Source organism: Dermacentor albipictus, chromosome 2 (assembly GCF_038994185.2).
Source record: "Dermacentor albipictus isolate Rhodes 1998 colony chromosome 2, USDA_Dalb.pri_finalv2, whole genome shotgun sequence".
NCBI lineage: Eukaryota > Metazoa > Arthropoda > Arachnida > Ixodida > Ixodidae > Dermacentor > Dermacentor albipictus.
The window spans coordinates 106,277,970-106,298,477 of NC_091822.1; the positions used below are offsets into that span (position 1 = coordinate 106,277,970).

The following is a 20,508-nucleotide window of genomic DNA, read 5'->3' on the forward strand; positions in this document are numbered from 1 at the left end:
GCGCCATAATGAATTACTGCAGTGCCGCCAAGAGCGGCTCAATGGCGTCCAAAAACTAAACAACCCTTGCTGTTGGCGTATTGAGGCATGAAAGCAGCGTGCGCATGGAATGTAAAAGTTGTTTAAGTAGAGCGTTCACCTGCTGGCCTTCCGGCTTGTCCTTATGGTCCGCTGGAACTGCACGGAATGAAGACTTTAGTGCTCCGAATAAACCCAGGTGTGCTGGTCTTTTTGTCAGATGGCCGGCCACGCAAACGTGAGCGGCCTGCAGAGTGCAGCCACCTGTTGGCACCGCACTCGAAACAAACGGAGATATATTGTAGCAGTAACCTAGCGTATTATACATTGCTGCTGGCGGAACTCGAACTCACCAGCCACAATAATCAGACTGGAATATTTGCCGCAACGTATTTGCACTAAAAAGTTGGTTAGCGTAATTATGCTACATATTCCATTTAGCGGTTCGTTTTCTCGTAGAAGTAATGATTGCCTCATTGAGTTATTCAGATCAAGGGTTAGAAATCCGCTAACTGCCAAAGGCAGCTTTTGAAAATTTGGCGCAGCTGAGAGAAAAATGGCCTGCATATTGAGTAGGGAACAAAAGCTTCTTTCAGTGCATGCAACTTTTGCATAGTAGCAGATTGCAAAGCTAGTGGCAATTTAAGTTGGCTATCAGAAGAGGATATATCATAGGAGACAAAAATGGGCAAACCCTGTAAAAATGTGTTTATTACCAATCATGGCAAAACCTTCTCCCGCTTCGGATCTTAATTTCGACATACCCAACACGTTGTCTGTAATTACACTAACTTGAAGACGGAGTCGCCAGGGCCTGTGAAACTTGTTATCCGCGGAAGCCCTAAGCAATCTTCATGAGTCGCTACTCAAAACCTCATAAATCCAATGCATGGCAGCGTTGGTCACGTCAGCGTCTTCGAATTCCAGCTCCTTGCTATTGCGGAAGCTTGCCTGCGAACAGCCAAAAGCGTGTTCACGCCCAAACATAAAAATAAAATGTGTGCATAATAATACCCTTGACCTATCTCATCAGCATTAAAAGGAACGTGTGACTTGCGGGAACCTTCGTCTTTCATTGTTCGATCATTCGACCAGAAAGGTGAATCCTCGTGATTGGCTAGTGGGCTTGCGCCCACAGGCTCAAGGCAGAAGGATGGCTTCCTCTCGTTTATGGCCGCATTCACACACGATTATTGAAATAATTATGATTTGTACTGACTGCCTCTTTGAATCGAGGTGTGGGAACATGTAGTCCACTTAACCTGCCTGCCTGGGGTCCTACAACGTAAATCTATTCCAACGTGTTTTTGCTCCACTCTCCTGACATCAAGTTTGCGTAACCACCGATGTAAGCATGGGGATGTGACCCGCAGCGTTGCCTCAACAGCAACATCAAACGCCCTCTTATTTTATAGGAGGTCACTTTGCTTTGCTTTCAAAACGAATAACATTGCCTAGATTGAGAGGTTTCTCATTGGTAAATGGTTGCCATGAGGCGACGAGCACGAGCAAGTGGAAATGGTTTTGATGGGGCCGATCGAGCGCACTCAAAATAGATAACCGGATGAAGAGGGTGGTGCCGCCATGTACAGTTGGTCCGCTTTCTGTTACTCCGATTGCCATGGCTGTTGGAAAATTGCGGTAGCGTGCAATGGAAGGTTAAGAATGCCGCCAAAACGGATTCTCAGAAGAGAAGAGATGGCAGGGCGAGGTCGTAAGCGTGTCGAAAGCGCTCAAAACGTTACAGGTCCACACAAAAGTTTTGTTATACGCAAATAAGCCCACGCTCTCCCGCAGGTGCCAATAGCCAGTGCCTGAGTGATTGGCGGCAGCCATTTCTTATTCCTTTCGGAACGAGGCAGAGTGCGGCTATTCAGAAAAAAACTCACTTTTGTTCGGCATAATAATGGGTCTTTGATGCGTACACGTCACTTTGACGCGGTGAGTTTTCAACGTTTTGTGACGTCGCGTGACATGCAGGTGAGTTTGGTTGGGGCCCGAAAGCTTTTTACCAATAGCCGAGAGCAATGGTGAAAAGGCGCCGACTTAGAAATAACTTTCTTTTGTTTGGTCCATTCATGCATAATCCATATGTACACGTCATATCAGATGGAGAGCTATCGCGGTTTTTGTGACGTCGCGTGACAGACAAGCGAAATAGGGATGGTCCAAAAACGTTTTTGAGCAATCGCGGAGGGCTGATTGCAGAATCAGAATAGAAGAGTTTTGAATAGCTTTACATTATAGAGCCCCTGTGTTAGCTATTCATGCGTTGTCATATCGTGAGCTAGAAATTTGCCTTTCTCTGGCCAATCTCGACATGTTGTGTGTGCCTGCGAGTATCCCGTACCAATCTGTTCCCCGCTTTTTTTCCATCATATCTCCATACGTCTTGTGCTTATTTTGACTGCTGCTCAGTTAAAGGTTGCATAAGCTTTAACACTGGAGAAGCTAGAGTTTCTGATAAGTGGAGGTTCCACAGCGCAAGTGCTGCTAGCGCTATTATGCGCCACGTGGGCGACCTAAGCCGGGTATTTTGGCATATGAGAATACCACAATGACTCAATATTTTAGGTCGTTTCCCCCCCCCCCCACAACAGCTGGTATGAAGAGCAGACTGTACAACAAAATTAATCTGTCTCTCACTGGATATTTTTATGCTAATCTGTGGGATAAGCACGCTTTCGTTTTGTATTTTAAGGATTCCTGAGATTCTGCTGGAGTAGGACTGCCTTCTCAGTGAAATGCCATCATGGTCTAAATCGATTACGAGGTGAGAAGCAAGATCAGCAGTGGATCGTTTAAATTGCCAAATCATACTAAAGGTGTGTTGTCTTAAAGCACCTGGCCACTGTACTTGGATTTAGCGCACCCCTGTACATATTACGTCCGAGTTTCAGAGCAGTGTTCTGTATCCAATAACCGAAACAAAAAGTAATAAAACAGATCTAAGCTGTAAAGGCTATCACTATGCCTGATGCCGAGAGAATGTCCTGACGCTGACCTACGCCTGATGATGATCAAAAATATATGTTGCATTCTAGGAAGCCGCACAATTTTAGCATATCGCCCGAAATTAGTCTTCCTGTATTAAAGACGAAATTGACAGGTAGCTATGCTGTTCATGTCGGTCTGTAAGACATTGGAATGTCTTGCGTGCCTGTGGAGCTTGCTCAGCGCCTAAATATGCCATTGCGAGCTTTATAACAGAACTGTATAACTCATAATATTCGCTTACAACATGAGCGGGAAGTGGAAGAAAGAGACGTGGTAAAGTCGTTGAAACAAAGTTAATATAATGCAGAGGTGCCAAAGCTACGTATTAAAAAAGAAGTTTTTTTTGCCTCATAAACCCAGGTGTAAGTGCGGTGAACTGAGAAATCATTTTGCTGGCCGTCCAACCAACCTATGCTCATGACGTCAGCTGCCATACAAAGTTCACATGTACAGGACATGTGCGGGGCCTTTATAGGCCATTAATTTCTGTAAAAATTCCGGCCGTGTTTCTGCTCCCTTTTAATACACGGGTGCCGCAGGAAGGTTGCCTTTCGCTAGCGCAGGGCCTGAACAACACATAATTTGGGAGGGATTTACTGAAATAATGAGCTCGATAGCGTATTTTCACAGCTCGTAATAGTTATACACCTACTGCGAGGGCTCGATAGGTGTTTGGTTCTTTGCCGCTGCAGTGACTACATGTTCCGATTGGGGTGGGGAGGAGCATAAATGTTTGTGAACTTTGATGGGCGTCCGCAATAAAAGACCTCCAGCAGTTGAGATTAATAGAATGCTCTCCCCCTGTGCGTTTCTCCCAGCCCACTCTGAAGACATTTAACAAGAATCATATTAGCGGATAATTGGGCAATGCAGCAATTAACATTGTTATGTGTATTTATTTTGGCGTGCTGCTGTGCTTCAGAAAAGCAACGTATTTGAGAGAATCTCAGTGCACTTCAGACGGTAACTCATAGAATTGCCGAATAATCACTTGGACAATGACTTGAAACCAGCCTGAACCACTCGACTACAATGGCTTCCTGAAGCATGTGGGCTTGATTCAAAAAGCACAAGATGGCATGAAATATTGTTATCCTATGTTGAGCTGTTATTTGCTCTTAAGTTGGATTAGTAGTGCTTTTAGTTTCTTTTGGCGTGTGCAATCGTTTACGTGCATGAAGAAATAAAAAGAGAAGACAACCTATAGAAGCAGACTATATTAAAAAAAAGAACTTAGCTTTCTTACCATCATTTGCGTGAAGATCCGCATTCCCTCAGTGCCCCCTACTGAATAAAATCCAGGCTGAAAAAAAAGGAGGCAATTCGTCCTTTACTGACTGAAGTAACATGTTTTTTCAAGGTGATGCGGTTGTGCGCATGGTTGGACTGGTCAGTGCTACATGGCTTTTGTAGTGCGAGGCAGCTAAGCAAGACGAGAGCACACATGCGCGTTGCTGCCCGCCTGTCTGTCTGTCCCAATCTTGCAGCGCTGTATCGAAATCCAGAAGCCTTGCTGGGGGATACTGGACAGAGGTGACTTTCATTACTGTGGCACTGTCAAGAAAGGTTGATGGTTCAGTTGTTCTACAGAGCAAAACTGCTTCTTGGGTTTCCGAGATCTTACAGCAGAACAGTGCGACGTTTCTCTAAGCCGTCGACAAAAATTTTTCGAAGTCATCAAGGCTTGTATACTATCGAGATACGGCGACGTATACCAGAAATGTAGCTCTATTGGCTAGAACGTGCGAAAATGTGCTAAGCAGAAGCTTGTGCAGCTCTTGTTTCATTGTGCGACTGCGGGTTGCTTTTGACCTGCCGAATAAGTTTGAGCAGCGCTTTAATATTCACAAACTCGGTGGTAGTTGAAAACAACTAGGTTCACTAGGTCTCTAGGTTCGCCACGAGCACTGCACATTTTAGGATCACCATAATTCGGCTTTTCAGTTGCTTTTATTTCCATAAACATAAATTTATGGGGGATTTAAGGAAAAAGTTGCTCGCAGCAACTTGACTGGCCTCAAACGCGGTCTGAGGGCAGTAGCCGCAGGCACAAGCACTGATTCAGGACTGACAAAAACAACTGATAAGCAAAAAAAAGACAAGTTGGCTTAGAAATTATGCCAGTAAAGAGAAATGCAATGTATAAAACATTACAAACCATAAAAAAAGAACTACGCAATCCACAGTGTACACTACAGCAACAAGAGCAGTGATAGAACCATTAACCAAGTAAACATTGTAAGGGAAGAATAAGAGATGATTCAGCCGTTGACGAAGGCTAATATCAAGCGGAGATGTGTAACGACAGTCTACTTCAGAGACAGTCACAAACAACGAATTAAGTCGTGTTCGAAAATCACTGAAATACTCATATAAACGCGATATAGGACAAGAAGTGACATCTATGTTATTACGTTTAAGCGTGTTTAACAGGCGTGGGAAGCGATGGTGTAAAATTTGCAGAGCATAGTTAGTGCGAGGATGCGGCACATACCAGCGTTCAGATGGCCATGTACTGTATTCTGTTATGTTTTTAATTAATTGCGCCATAGACGTGATGTATGACTGGCTTTGTTTTACTCGTTTACGATAGGCTAGTAACAGCCTGAACTCTAACAGAGAGCGCAGTGTAATTTCAGCTTTTTGAATGGAGGTGCAGTGTGCGCGTCTACTGGAGCATTACAGATGCTAGGCATTACCTTTTTTGAAGCAAGAATAACCGGATTATGTTTGTAGGAGACGTCGTACTTCACACGTGGCAGCGATAATGTACGTGACTCAGGAAGAGAGCGTTGTACAAAATAAGTTTGACCTTACATGGCAGCGGTCTTAAACTGAAGAGCACACCAGCGACTTGCGTAAGTTTTCTTCCAAGGAAGTCCAGGTGATCAGTCCATAACATATGGCTGTCAAAAAAGACACCTAGCGTCTTCGCAGACTGAACAAGCTCAATTCTTGAACTTATTTTAATGTCGGCCTCTAAGTTCACACCTTTATTTTTTGGTTGAAATAAAATAGCTTTTGTTTTGTCAGTGTTAATTTTTAAGCTATTATCTTGTGACCATCTCTGTATTGTTGCAAGAACAGAGTTTGCAGTTGAAACCAGGCTTGCAATGTTGTTCGTTGCAAAAAACACTGTAATGTTACCTGCATTATGTATTTAGGTTCACTATCGACAAGAACAAGGTCATTTACGTGTATATTGAAAAGAAGGGGCCCAACATGCTCCCTTGGGGAACATCAACTGTTACTTGCTTGAAGTGGGAGCAGATGCCATTAATTTCAACGAGGTGGTCCCGCTGATTTAAATAAGATTTCACTACGTCCAAAGCAATACCAGGAATAATGTAGTACTATAGCTTCTCTAACGAAAATTCATGGTTCATAGAGTCAAGCACCTTACTGAAGTCGATAAAAACCTCAAACGTGAGCAGCTTGTTTTCAAAATTTCGCAATACAGTGAACTCTCAGCTGTACGAACGTTGGTTTATCGAATATTTCAGAATAACGAACTTCTTAAAAATCCCCGGCAGTTTTCTTATAGATTCTATACAAAATGTTTCACTTAAACGAATTTCGGACCAGTCAATACTTCAGTTTAATTAACTCGCTCAGAGGACCAAGGCTTATTTTTACGATCAGTTACTTACTCACTCATTAGATCGAAACTTATCAGTTACGATCAGATACTTCGTTTGAAGACTATGCACAGTGTGACGGTGCACTGATTACCTGTGCTGGACAGACGGATCTGGAGATTGTTTCCAGTCTTCGTCCTGAAGAAGAAGAAGCGTGTGACGAAGAAGAGGCAACTGCCGAGCCAGTTTCATGCCCTATAACTCTAGCTGAGGTTGTAGGGTACATTGGAAAGTTGAGAGACTGTGTCTCAACAGCAAGCTGTGCCAGAAGTGTACAAAAAATTGACTCTTTGGACAGCTTTGTTACTTCCTGTGCTTTAAAAGTACAAGTGCAGAAGAAGATTACAGATTTTTTTCTAAGTGAGAAAGGCAGCATTATAACTGGTATGAACTTTGTACTTGTTGATATGTACAAATTTCATTTCGCACATTTCTAACACTATGGATGCCATTTCTTTTGCTCCATGAATTGCACTTTCAAACTTTTGACTCTGTATGCCATGTCTTATGTTGTTCTAGTCAATATTCAGTTTAGTGAACTTTCAGTTGAGTGAACTATTTCCTTCGGTCTCTTGAAGTTCACTCAAGTGAGAGTTCACTGTATTAGTTCGTTTTGTGTTAGTAACGCGAGCTGGGTTTACCGTCCATTTCGGAAAGCATATTGACAGTCAGTGAAACAGGTTATGTTTTTCAAGGAAATGTGAAACACGCCGAAATATTATTTTTTCAGGTCCTTTTGAAAATACTGGTAGTATGGAAATGGGTCTGTAATTAGATATCACAGTTTTATTGTCTTTTTTATACAGTGCAAATACTTTACCTGTCTGCATTTTGGCAGGAAGTACCCAAGATGTCAGGTAGAGGTTGTAAATGTATGCTATAACAGGCGACATAATATCTAAGACGTGCTTCACAGGTGTAATCTCTATAAGAAAATGCTATCGGAGCACCTGACTTGAATATAGCGGACGGCATTTCTATTTACACGTAACCCAGCTACCTTAACCAAAAATTATTAAAACAATCAGGAAGCACTTCATCCGGGATGCTAATGCCATCTTTAAAAATCTCAATATTTGCGTGCGAAGACGACGTTCGATTTAGCATAACTTAGTCATAAATACCAGGTTCTCTAGTCGAGTGCCATCCGTGCGGTATAACCGATCTCAGATTGGTCAACCTTGACTGATCAAATAGGGCACCACTGTAGGTTAAATGAGGTGTACAACTCCTGCGGGACCCGCCGTGGTTGCTCAGTGGCTATGGTGTTAGACTGCTGAGCACGAAGGCGCGGGATCGGATCCCGGCCACGGCGGCCGCATTTCGATGGGGGCGAAATGCGAAAACACCCGTGTACTTAGAATTAGGTGCACGTTAAAGAACCCCAGGTGGTCGAAATTTCCGGAGTCCCCCACTACGGCGTGCCGTATAATTAGAAAGTGGTTTTGTCACGTAAAACCCCATAATTTAATTTTTTAATTTAACTACTGCGGGGACGGTAGAGTATCTGTCTCCCGTGCAAGAGGACCGTGGTTCAAATCCAGGTGCCGCGCTATTCTCCACCGGAAAAAAAAAAACGTGTGTTGAGAAAATTGCACAAACAGGCCTGGAGTGCGGCCTGATCCCGGCGACCAGAACCGGTAACGCACTCTCTCACCAGAGCAGGATTGGCCACCCTGGTGCAGTACTTGGCCACAACCTCCCATATGAATGCAACAATCAAACCCCGGCCCTCAGTCCCCAGCAGCCGCGAAGCAACTGACCACGGCGGCGGTGAGATCTGTGACGCTGCAGAGGGTGCTAAGAATACCTTGCTCCGGACAGGCCGCCATTGGAATCTGAACCTGGCAACGTTTAACGTTAGAACGTTATCCAGTGAGGCGAGTCTAGCAGTGTTATTGGAGGAATTAGAGGGTAGTAAATGGGATATAATAGGGCTCAGTGAGGTTAGGAGGATAAACGAAGCATATACAGTGCTAAAAAGCGGGCACGTACTATGCTACCGGGGCTTAGCTGAGAGACGAGAACTAGGAGTCGGATTCCTGATTAATAAGGAAATAGCTGCTAACATACAGGAATTCTATAGCATTAACGAGAGGGTAGCAGGTCTTGTTGTGAAACTTAATAAGAGGTACAAATTGAAGGTGGTACAAGTGTATGCCCCTACATGCAGTCATGATGACCAGGAAGTCGAAAGCTTTTATGAAGACGTGGAATTGGCGATGGGTAAAGTCAAAACAAAATACACTATACTGATGGGCGACTTCAATGCCAGGGTAGGCAAGAAGCAGGCTGGAGACAAGTCAGTGGGGGAATATGGCATAGGCTCTAGGAATAGCAGAGGAGAGTTATTAGTAGAGTTTGCAGAACAGAATAATATGCGGATAATGAATACCTTTTTCCGAAAGCGGGTTAGTCGAAAGTGGATGTGGAGGAGCCCGAATGGTGAGACTAGAAATGAAATGGACTTCATACTCTGCGCGAACCCTGGCATCATACAAGATGTAGACGTGCTCGGCAAGGTACTCTGCAGTGACCATAGGATGGTAACAACTCGAATTAGCCTAGACTTCAGGAGGCAACGGAAGAAACTGGTACACAAGAAGCCAATGAATGAGTTAGCGGTAAGAGGAAAACTAGAGGAATTCCGCATCAAGCTACAGAACAGGTATTCGGCTTTAACTTAGGAAGAGGACCTTAGTGTTGAAGCAATGAACGACAATCTCATGGGCATCATTAAGGAGTGCGCAATAGAAGTCGGTGGTAACGCCGTTAGACAGGAAACCAGTAAGCTATCGCAGGAGACAAAAGATCCGATCAAGAAACGCCAATGTATGAAAGCCTCTAACCCTACAGCTGGAATAGAACTGGCAGAACTTTCTAAGTTAATCAACAAGCGTAAGACAGCGGACATCAGGAACTATAATATGGATAGAATTGAACAGGCTCTCAGGAACGGAGGAAGCCTAAAAACAGTGAAGAAGAAACTAGGAATAGGCAAGAATCAGATGTGTGCGTTGAGAGACAAAGCCGGCAATATCGTTACTAATATGGATGAGATAGTTCAAGTGGCTGAGGAGTTCTACAGAGATTTATATAGTACCAGTGGCACCCACGACTATCGTGGAAGCGAAAATAGCCTAGAGGAATTCGAAATCTTGCAGGTAACGCCAGAAGAAGTAAAGAAAGCCTTAGGAGCTATGCAAAGCGGGAAGGCAGCTGGGGAGGATCAGATAACAGCAGATTTGTTGAAGGATGGTGGTCAGATTGTTCTAAAGAAACTGGCCACCCTGTATACGCAATGCCTCATAACCTCGAGCGTACCGGAATCTTGGAAGAACGCTAACATAATCCTAATCCATAAGAAAGGGGACGCCAAAGACTTGAAAAATTATAGACCGATCAGCTTACTGTCCGTCGCCTACAAAGTATTTACTAAGGTAATCGCAAATGGAATCAGGAACACCTTAGACTTCTGTCAGCCAAAGGACCAGGCAGGATTCCATAAAGGCTACTCAACAATAGACCATATTCACACTATCAATCAGGTGATAGAAAAATGTGCAGAATATAACCAACCCTTATATATAGCTTTCATTGATTACGAGAAAGCGTTTGATTCAGTCGAAACCTCAGCAGTCATGGAGGCATTACGGAATCAGGGTGTAGATGAGCCATATGTAAAAATACTGGAAGATATCTATAGCGGCTCGACAGCCACCGTAGTCCTCCACAAAGAAAGCAACAAAATCCCAATAAAGAAAGGCGTCAGACAGGGAGATACGATCTCTCCAATGCTATTCACCGCATGTTTACAGGAGGTATTCAGAGACCTGGAGTGGGAAGAATGGGGGATAAAAGTTGATGGAGAATACCTTAGCAACTTGCGATTCGCTGATGATATTGCCTTGCTTAGTAACTCAGGAGACCAATTGCAATGCATGCTCACTGACCTGGAGAGGCAAAGCAGAAGGGTGGGTCTGAAAATTAATCTGCAGAAAACTAAAGTAATGTTTAACAGTCTCGGAAGAGAACAGCAGTTTATGATAGGTAGCGAGGCACTGGAAGTGGTAAGGCAATACATCTACTTAGGGCAGGTAGTGACCACGGATCCGGATCATGAGACTGAAATAACCAGAAGAATAAGAATGGGCTGGGGTGCGTTTGGCAGGCATTCTCAAATCATGAACAGCAGGTTGCCACTATCCCTCAAAAGGAAAGTGTATAACAGCTGTGTGTTACCAGTACTCACATATGGGGCAGAAACCTGGAGGCTTACGAAAAGGGTTCTGCTGAAATTGAGGACGATGCAACGAGCTATGGAAAGAAGAATGATCGGTGTAACGTTAAGAGATAAGAAAAGAGCAGATTGGGTGAGGCAACGAACGCGGGTAAATGACATCTTAGCTGAAATAAAGAAAAAGAAATGGACATGGGCCGGACATGTAATGAGGAGGGGAGATAACCGATGGTCATTAAGGGTTACGGACTGGATTCCAAGGGAAGGGAAGCGTAGCAGGGGGCGGCAGAAAGTTAGGTGGGCGGATGACATTAAGACGTTTGCAGGGACAACATGGCCACAATTAGTACATGACCGGGGTAGTTGGAGAAGTATGGGAGAGGCCTTTGCCCTGCAGTGGGCATAACTAGGCTGCTGCCGCTGATGATGATGAGAGCGGAGATTGTCTGTTACAAATGTCGCCTGCTAGAATCGTCCGCTCGAGTGGGGGAGAACACCGTGCGGGGGAATACCCGCGCCACCCGCGTTTCGGCTACACACCTGTAACGTCATATTAACGTTACTACACACGGCGTTCCGCCATTGGTTGCCACTCTCGCCGCTTGCGAATTTTTCCGAATGTTAGCTGGAGGAGCGGCTCCACAGGAGCTCCATTTTCGGCAGCATGCACCGCAGGGTCTACGCGGCGAAGTCTCTTCACGTCGATTTCACGAGAACGATCTCAACTGTCTGTTCAGCGTCGACGGCGAGCTGCGGCTCGTCCTGCTCTCTGCACAGCGGTCTGCTGAGCCTGATGTTGCCTGGTTGCAGCCGCTCGCGTAGGTCTACGATTCGTTTCTTCAGCAGAGGTTCGTACTTTGCGAGGAGGCACCATAACGTGTGCCGAACAGTAAACACAGATATCCGGACTACGTGGCGCACGTGTCACATATCTTGACCCGTGGCACAGTACGTTGCTGTTGTTGATGATGATGAAAATGATGGTTTGTTGGCATCCGCTTCGAAACGGGATGGTGACGGTTACCTAGTCTGCTTGAGTTTACCAGGTTCAGCTACATGCAGCATGCAAGTGCTATATGCAACTGCTCAGGCATGTAGCCAGGGGGGGCCCGGCGGGTGCTGACCCCCCCCCTCGAATTTAAGCGGCATAATCCCCCCCTCCCCGCCCACACCACCACACCTTACACACATTCCTAAAGCGCTGACAAATCAATCTATTCGGCAGTGAACATTTTGCTGCCTTTCACAGAGAGGGCTGTATATTACTCACACATAGTTTGTTTCTTCATCCGTCACCAGAAAAAAATCACGTGGTCCGATCCTGGCGGTAGTGCAAAAAGGGTCCCAGCTCAATGGCACATACCCCTGTGGGCTCGGGAACCTGTAACGCACCCTTCGAAATTTTTGGGACGGGCCTCATATGGCAAGTTCTTAACGCCTGCTTCACCTCCCCCGCGGGTCGGCCCGGCATTGCACTACCTTTGGATGGACCCACGTATGCAGAGCGCTCAACGCCTGCTTCACCTCCGCCGCGGGTGAGCCCGGTATTGCACTATTTTCGGGATCGGCCCACATATGGGGATGGCTTAATGCCTGCTTCATTTATCCCGGGCCGCGGGTCGGCCCGGCATTCACTGCTGTCGGGCCGACCCACGGTGGAGGTGAAGCACTTTGGTTTTTGTTTGAGAGCTTTGATTGTCGTCAGTTGTCGCTGTCATTCCATCTTCACAGAGTGGAACGGTTGTCAATTTTTTCACTCCTTTTGGATGGCGGTAGTTATCGGCGTCCCCTGGGGTGTGAAGGCCAGTTTTCTCATCGATCCGGTGCGCACGCAATGAACTCTAGATGCGTTCATTTGTCACCATCTATTCAACAATCATGCGCATCGCTGTTGCTTTGTCAGTTCAACCTTCTTTGTTCAGGCTGATCCAGGGACCAGGAAAGGGATTCGGTTCGTAGCCAGCTGGTCTGTATGCTCGTCAAACGAGTTGCGGCCGGAGAAAACACCAGTTGGGTTACGCTTGTCGTTTTGCTTCATTATTTCCTCGAGTGATGGCTCGTCGCGACGCTGGCAGATCCTCTGAAGCATATACCCGCGATATTGGTTAAATAAGGTTGAAAATAAGATAACGCGAAACAGCGTCCATTATCAGACCCTGCAATAACCGCCAAAATCATAAACAATATACTTGTCACCCGTTGCCTCGTCTGGTTTTCCCTAATTGTACAGCATATTTAGTGCAAAATTGGCAACTGGAAAGAAGTGTCGAAAGAGTTGAGAAATCAAGCGATCTACTAAGGGAGAGAGCCAAGGCAACAGCCAAACAGGAAGGAAAAGCAAAAATTAATAAATTTAACTGTTGTTTGTGAAAATATTTAGGGATCAATATCTCTTTATTTTAAAAAGGAAGTTGAGAAAACGCCCCCGGAAGTGGAGAATAATTCCGTGTGTTTTCAATCACGCTTCTACAGTTATCAGTGGAGCCACCTGACGTAGCCACTTCTCTGCTGTACTAATGTGAGTACTTTTCTAACCTTCCGTGGTGGTCGCAGTACGTCTATAGCTATAGAACAGCAGCGTCTTGCACTCTACGCGGTTGTACGGGGCTGGCGACCACGCATCATTACGGAACTTCCCAAATAGCAACACGGGTCGGTTTTGGCACTTAAATTGGTAGAGCAGTAAACGAGGGATCCAAAAGAAATGTGATTGTTCCCCAAACTTATATATTTCTGAATAATTCTTCCAGGGCTAAATAAAAAAAAGCGCTACTAGAAACCTTCATTTTTGCTTTCACTTGCTGACTTTTTATTGACAGCGTTCTTCCCGCAGTTCTGTCATGCGCGAGTCCATTTGATGTGGTTACTTGTTTGCCAAGTAAAGGAGAGGTGTATCCCACAGGCGTACCTGTGGGGTACACCTTATTTCAATTCTCTTTTGCGGGTTTACGCGTCTTTATGGTGAATGAGGCATTATTCACATTTGTACTAGCAAAGCTACCTCACCCTCCCCCATTTGCATAGAAATAGTTACCTTGGGTTGGGCCCTCCCCCCAAAAAATCCTCGGTACGTGCCTGCAACTGCTACATGTCGGGACACTTGATGAAATATAACGGAACTGCAATTCAAAGTTTGTATCCATTCACGCTACGCAGCGCGAATGTCAAATGGCACGATACGATGGTAATGATGCTGATGATGCTTATGCTGATGATTTAGTGACATTCCCTTTGTATCGGGACGGTGAAAAACAGTCACCTATACCCATGCACGTTTTTCATTACATTAGGATTTATACATCTCTATAATCTCCTTTTTCGTCCTCAAACTTTATTTAACTGCCATGTATAGCGACCTGTGCATTTGCTCCATGGCGTTCTACCTGGTTTAAGAATATACAAGTGCAATGTGAAGCGTAAACGTATCGAGGCTACGCAGCGCGCGTGTCAGTAACATTGCGTGCCTTCTCGCGCGCTAAGACGCGCTTATAGGGAATTTTCCCGCTCCATGCTAGCACGCGCTATCGTGGCTCAGTTTAAATTAAAAAAAAACTACACACTAATGCCTTATCACTTAAAACATGGATGCATAGCACAGGTATTTTAGTCCCGTGGTCAATTAACTGCTTTTTACGCAAGACACCCGAAACGAAGAACAAGCGTTTCTAGACTGCTGGGATCCCATCTTTTTCTGGCATGTGCTACAAAAGACGACTAAGAAAGAGTTACCTTTAGGTCCACATGGAATCAGATTCTTACCGGTAGAAACAGTGGGTTTTCCACGCAACGCTATAATGCTCCTGGGCCTCCACAGTTTGTGGAAAGCTAGAGCGCAGTTCAACAATGCTGATGTCAATTTGCGGCCTACACGCGATCACTTCATTGAAGGTGTAGTACGGTTCAGGGATGTCGATTGGGCACTCCCTGAGCAGCCACAGTGGACTGACATGCTAGATAAAGTGGCAGCATTGAATACTTCAATATAAACACGACGTTCTGCAGAGGGTGTTAAACCCATTAAATAACAGACCATCTTCAGAGACTAAGATTCTCGGACCATGGCCCCATGCGTCACAGCCTTACAAAGCGACGCGGGTATTGCTACTTTCATGAAAGCGACTGGCCTCAGCCACTGATTATGGGCGTGAAATTATGGACATCCGCATGTACTCACACCGATAGTACCTTCTTCCCTCCCTCTCCTTTCTTTTGTTCCCTTAAACCCCTTCCCCTATGTAGCGTAGCAAACCGGACGTGCGTCTGGTTGACCTCCCTACCTTTCCTTCCTTCCTTTTTTATCCTCCTCCCCTTAATATGTCGTTCCAGCAAAATCATTGCGGACATGTTTTATCTTTTGTGTATTGTTTGTGTATAATGTCAAAGTTGGCAATAAAGAAAGAAAAAGGAAGGCTGGCGTGGCTGAGCGATAGCGTAGCTGATTCCAACCCTGCGGACCCAGGTTAGAGCGCAGCGGGAAGAGTTTTTTTCCCTCATTCCCGGTGATAGCTGCTACAGACACTGGTGGCAGTGGCGGCGGTGGAAACGGCTGTTGAATGAGTCCATAACAGCTTGCGCACTAATATCAACGTGCACTAGGTTAGCCGCTAAACAATGCGACCTAGTTATTGTTACAGCATGATCCACTACAAACTTCATAAGGCTTCAATTCCACCAGGCAATCGCGCACCACTACTAGGTCGGAAACATGGTCATTGTAGGCGCAGCAAAAAGTTTTCATGTTGCAACTGCAGGCTACACACTTCTGTTGACCACCATCATCCGAGTTTCTCGTGTTATTGGTGGGACTAATCTGAACACTTAGACTGTATACCTTCATTTTTTAATCCACATCTCATACATCACTCGTGGTGGAGGTATTCCTCCCTAGCTTTATTTCAATAACCAAGGAGTGCTGGCATAGAATGGAGGATGTAAATATGAAGCACTCGTACTTTGAAACAAACAGGCCAGGGTGGTAAATGACATAGAAGGTTTTCTACTAACCAATACAAAAGAAGAAAAAGAAAGTACACTTACATAGAGATGCAGGAAGTTCTCGAGCATGCAATCACCAGCAAAACCTATTCTCGTCTTTCTCTGCATTTTGAAAAAAAAAAGAAGTCACGGTTATGATTCAAAGACTGGTACTGTTAGCAGCGTATTCTAAAAAGATCGTCGTTATAAGCAAATTAAGAGCAAAAATCTCTTGAACTGAGTGACAAAAGGTTGTAAATGATTTCGGCATAACTCCGTAAGGTAGAAAAAGTTTCATGAAAAAAAAAATGTACGAAATGATAGGGAACCGAGGGGCCCGTTTTTGATTGATCATATCATAAGAAGCGAATAAACAGGCACTGAGGACGACGTAGGTAAAGTTACTTGCACTTACGAATTGCATTCAAGAAGTGAAAAAAAAAAATAATGGTAATGAAAGCAGATGAAAAAAGAACTGGCCGCAAGTGGGATACCAACCCACGTCTTCGCATTGTGAACGCGATGCTCTAAGCAACTGAGCTACTGCGGCTTTGTTTTGTCATCCACATTTTGAGCTTTTTACATCCGCCACCAAGGTTTTTCGATAAGTACCTATGTCTTCTTATGATAAGATTAATAAAACTTGGACCCCTCAGTTCCCTTTCTTCTCTTTCATTACATTACAAGGTTCTCGAATCTGGCAACATTGCTGCTTTCAGGGCAGCGGTGTGGGTTTATTTACTGGTTGCCGTCACCCCAATAGGTCATGTACTCATGACGCCTGCGGCATAAAGGATGTTCCACATCCGCAGCCAAGATTTGTGAGTGGTGGCACTGGCTAACTCTCCCAGAGATAGCTTATTTTTTTTATTTATTTATCAATACTGTAGGTCTTCTGCAGACCCATACAGGGAGCGGGCTTTCATCATCATAAGGATAGTTCCAGTAGAAAAACATAAATACCCAAGAAAGTGGAGGGAAAACTTCAATGCGGTAGCTCAGTTGGTAAGAGCATCAATGCAAAGACGTGGATTCGTATTTCACCTGCGGCCAGTTTTTTCTTCATCCACTTCCATTTCTATTAATTTATTTATGCTTTAAGTCAAATAGCAAGTACAAGTAATTTCCCCCATGTTGTCCTTGGTGTCTGTTTGTTGGCTTTTTAAGATATGAACGAAGAACTGGCATCTACCCGATAGTAGCACCTTGGGGCTACTATCGGGTAAATGGTAATATATGGGATGATAAATAGAATATTGGAAAATAGATCTCTACGATAGGAATGGAAGGGAGTCTCCGTCATTTTCATACCCAAGCCAGACGAAGTGCTTGTGATAGCTGAACGGAGACCCTCATCCCTGACCTCGTGTTTGCGTAAAAGTATGGAATGTATCATCCTCAACAGGCTCGTACTGTGCGTGGAAGAAATCCACTATCTACCACACAGTTGGTTAGGTTATCGAAGCGATAATCCACTCCGGATGTGCTGCTCCGTATGGACGAGGACACAACATCAGAGCAGACCACAAGTAAACGCCAACCTGACCATTGATCTTCAAGAAAGCTTTTGACTACGTTCCTAATTATTCCAAGCTGGAGAAACTATTCTTGCAACACTTGTGGGAACAAATCTACCGATGTGTGCGCGACCACCTTCTTGGGCGTCTCCTGAAAGTCGGAGTTAGAGAGCGAACGTCCTAGAATAATCAGCACCCAGAAAAGGACACACCACAGAGCTCAATGCTTTCTCCGATATTATTCGACTTAGCGATGCGACTCATGCTCAGACCCCTGCAGTCAATCCCCAATGCCAAGCATAGAATATACGAAGATGACGTTTACCACCTGAATTCCGAAAAGAAGCTCTCCAGGGCACATTCAGAATACGCTACAACAGGACCTAAACGCAATCCACGCAGCAGCGAATTCCATGAGCATCACGTCCTCTTCGCAAAGTCTGAATTCCTGGTAAACAACAGGTGGTGGAAGCCACCCATATCCTCATTCATAATGAAGGAAGGCACACCTCCCAACCATGTGAGATAGAAGCTTGGTCTTCGTAATCAACCTGACAGTGAAGCAGGTGCCATTCAGCACTTTCTGAAACAAACTGAACAAGCGCTTCACGATGAAACGCTTACCCAATGCATATAAGGGCTTCTACAGAACACGGTACTGGTGTTTAGGCTTAGATATCACGTTCCCTATATCAACCTAAAAAGATACCAGAAATCAGCAGCGCACACTCATGCCCAAGCCCACCAAGTTAACCCGGGGGCACGTATTAAGGGAAGTACATAATTGTCTCCACAAAAGAAGACGACACCCAGTCGGCATTACAGCAGCTGATCAGTGTGCTCCCAAGGAAACAAAAGATCAGACTCTTATGAGCGCAACTGCGCAGAGAAATTCTTTACTCACTGGGCTTTGTATCCACGGCAACACCGCCGCCGGAACACTGATCCATACCACGAAAAATAACAACACTGCTAAACACTGCGCTGATTCCCAATCGTGTGGACCCCACGAAACATGCCGCGTGTCTAGGCAAAGGGTGCAGAGCTACCAGAAAAACATTGAACGAAACCCATTTAAAACCACTTATACATCGATGCCAGCGCCAGTGATAGGGCTTCGACAATAGTGGTTGTAGACAGCAACAACATCAGTATTTGTACAAAGTGACGTGCCACCAATGAAAGCCCACTGGGCCAAACAAACAAAAAGTATTATAGCCATTGAACAGAAGCCTAAATGAGTCACCCACGCAGTTATATTTACGGACTTCAAACACGCGTGCAAGATTCCGTAAGCAGGACAAATTCCGAAGAAACTTTCCAGGCGTTCAGCCCAATACCTCCAGACACAAACAGGCATCATCTGAACGCCTGTGCGTGGGGGAATGCAAGATAAGTAAAGAGATAACCCCCTCCCCCCCCCCCTGCGCTACACCGTACCGGGTACCTGACGTGCGTGACCCAAGCCAGACAATATTACAGGTGATGCGGAACTTCTTACGCACTTACCAAGAGGATAGAAATACTTTTCCTAATATCATCGGAAAACTAAGCCGAAGACAGGATTCACTAATTCGGCAAGAGTAGGCAAACTGTTTACGAACACCGGCTCGACTTCATGTGACATGGGGCTTTACTTGTGAACCCAAAGCACAATGCACATTGTGCTGAGAATACCTCAACATGCCACATACACTTTGAGAGTGCAGCACGTCACCTGCACTCCTCCCACCAAGCTACCAAGACGCCTTGCCCCCAATTTACTGGTGGCTTACTCAAGCCACGACACTGGAAGCTGAAGGGCACCTGCAGGAATTAATTTGAGTCGGCTTTCACAATATGCGCCAGTGAGGCTCTGTACTTAGGGCCGTTGAAAACCCAACCACAATATTAAATAAGTTTTTCTCTATCTCCCTCCTGCTCGCCGAAGCTTGTGTTTCAAGGTCACTCGAGACGCGAGCTGTTAAATTATATGAATTGTGAAAGGCGAACTCTGTTCACAAACGCACGAATGTGTCAATACGCTTTTGTACAACTTTCTTGACTGCTAAACGCTACCTGCCTCTTGCAATCGACGGTGATCACCTGGGGGCTAGAGAAGCCTTGCAGTGCCAGTTCCGATTTCGGATTTCTAAGCCACATGGAGGCACCTGATTTAGTGGTGTTTCACGACAATACGCCAACGGTCCACCATGAGAAGGCGCTGCATCAAAGTAAAAAAAATGATACAAAAGGGACATGAAACCATAGAGTTCATAAATGAATACCCCAGAGAGAAATGTGGCCCTAGTGTCTACGTGGCTGTCATGAGCGTTGCCTCAACCTACATGGGAATGATGGGAAGTACAGGCTTCGGATTGACGTCGATCTTTAAACTTGTGGCGTTTGCTTGCGGTGCAGTAAACGAAGCTATACTGAAATATTATCGCGTAAAATCTGATTTTATTTCTGCAGTAAGTTATATAATCTACAACACGTTACATAAACTTTCTATTACTCTGAGATGGAAGCATAGTTTGGTATGGTTTATCACCAGGGCTCACCAGGGTATGCATTCTTGTGCGATTCTGTACCCGATATAACGCCAGAGAAAAATTATTTAATTATTTTTGCAACAGCAATAACAACCGTGCATGTACTTATAAAAATACTCATCAAGTGTTTATAGAAATAAAAAAAAAATGTACTGTGAGAAAGTGTTGCGCCTTTGAGAGGAATGCTACAAGTGTCGTCTGATATGACGCCTGCTCGCAGCGAGCGCAATATTTTTCGCCCAGAGGACAGGCACTTGCGACCTCTCTCGCTCTTTCGAAAGGCTGCGTCGGCTGTCACGATTGCTGAACGTCTCAAGCAAATGTGCTGCAGTGCTACAATCACTCTAGGACGCTTGTTGTCTTCTACAAGCGTGCTTCATTATATATTATATTGACGTACCGCTTCTGAAGCGTTATGGCGTGGCTTTGCACTTGCCCATTTTGCGACAGCAGACTACAGCCAGGAAGCAGCAATCTTTCCTACCACAAGTAAGTTTGTGTTCTCAAACTCCTAAAACACACACTTCAAAGAGCACATAAACAAGCAATGCGTAATAACGCCCTCAATAAAATTTGAAATTTGATTGTCA

The 20,508-nt window shown here is 45.0% G+C and overlaps 1 protein-coding gene across 1 annotated transcript in view; it reads right to left on the reverse strand.

The window, feature by feature from the left end:
* Positions 1-834: 834 nt before the first annotated feature.
* LOC135914920 (uncharacterized) overlaps positions 835-20,508 on the reverse strand; it is a 43,505-nt gene continuing 23,831 nt past the window's right edge. The window contains exons 4-6 of the mRNA XM_065447863.1: positions 15,931-15,990; positions 4,262-4,318; positions 835-969 (exon numbers count right to left, since the gene is read on the reverse strand). Of these exons, the coding sequence (XP_065303935.1) occupies positions 871-969; positions 4,262-4,318; positions 15,931-15,990 (216 nt within the window). The 3' untranslated portion in view covers positions 835-870. The remainder of the gene's footprint in view (positions 970-4,261; positions 4,319-15,930; positions 15,991-20,508) is intronic.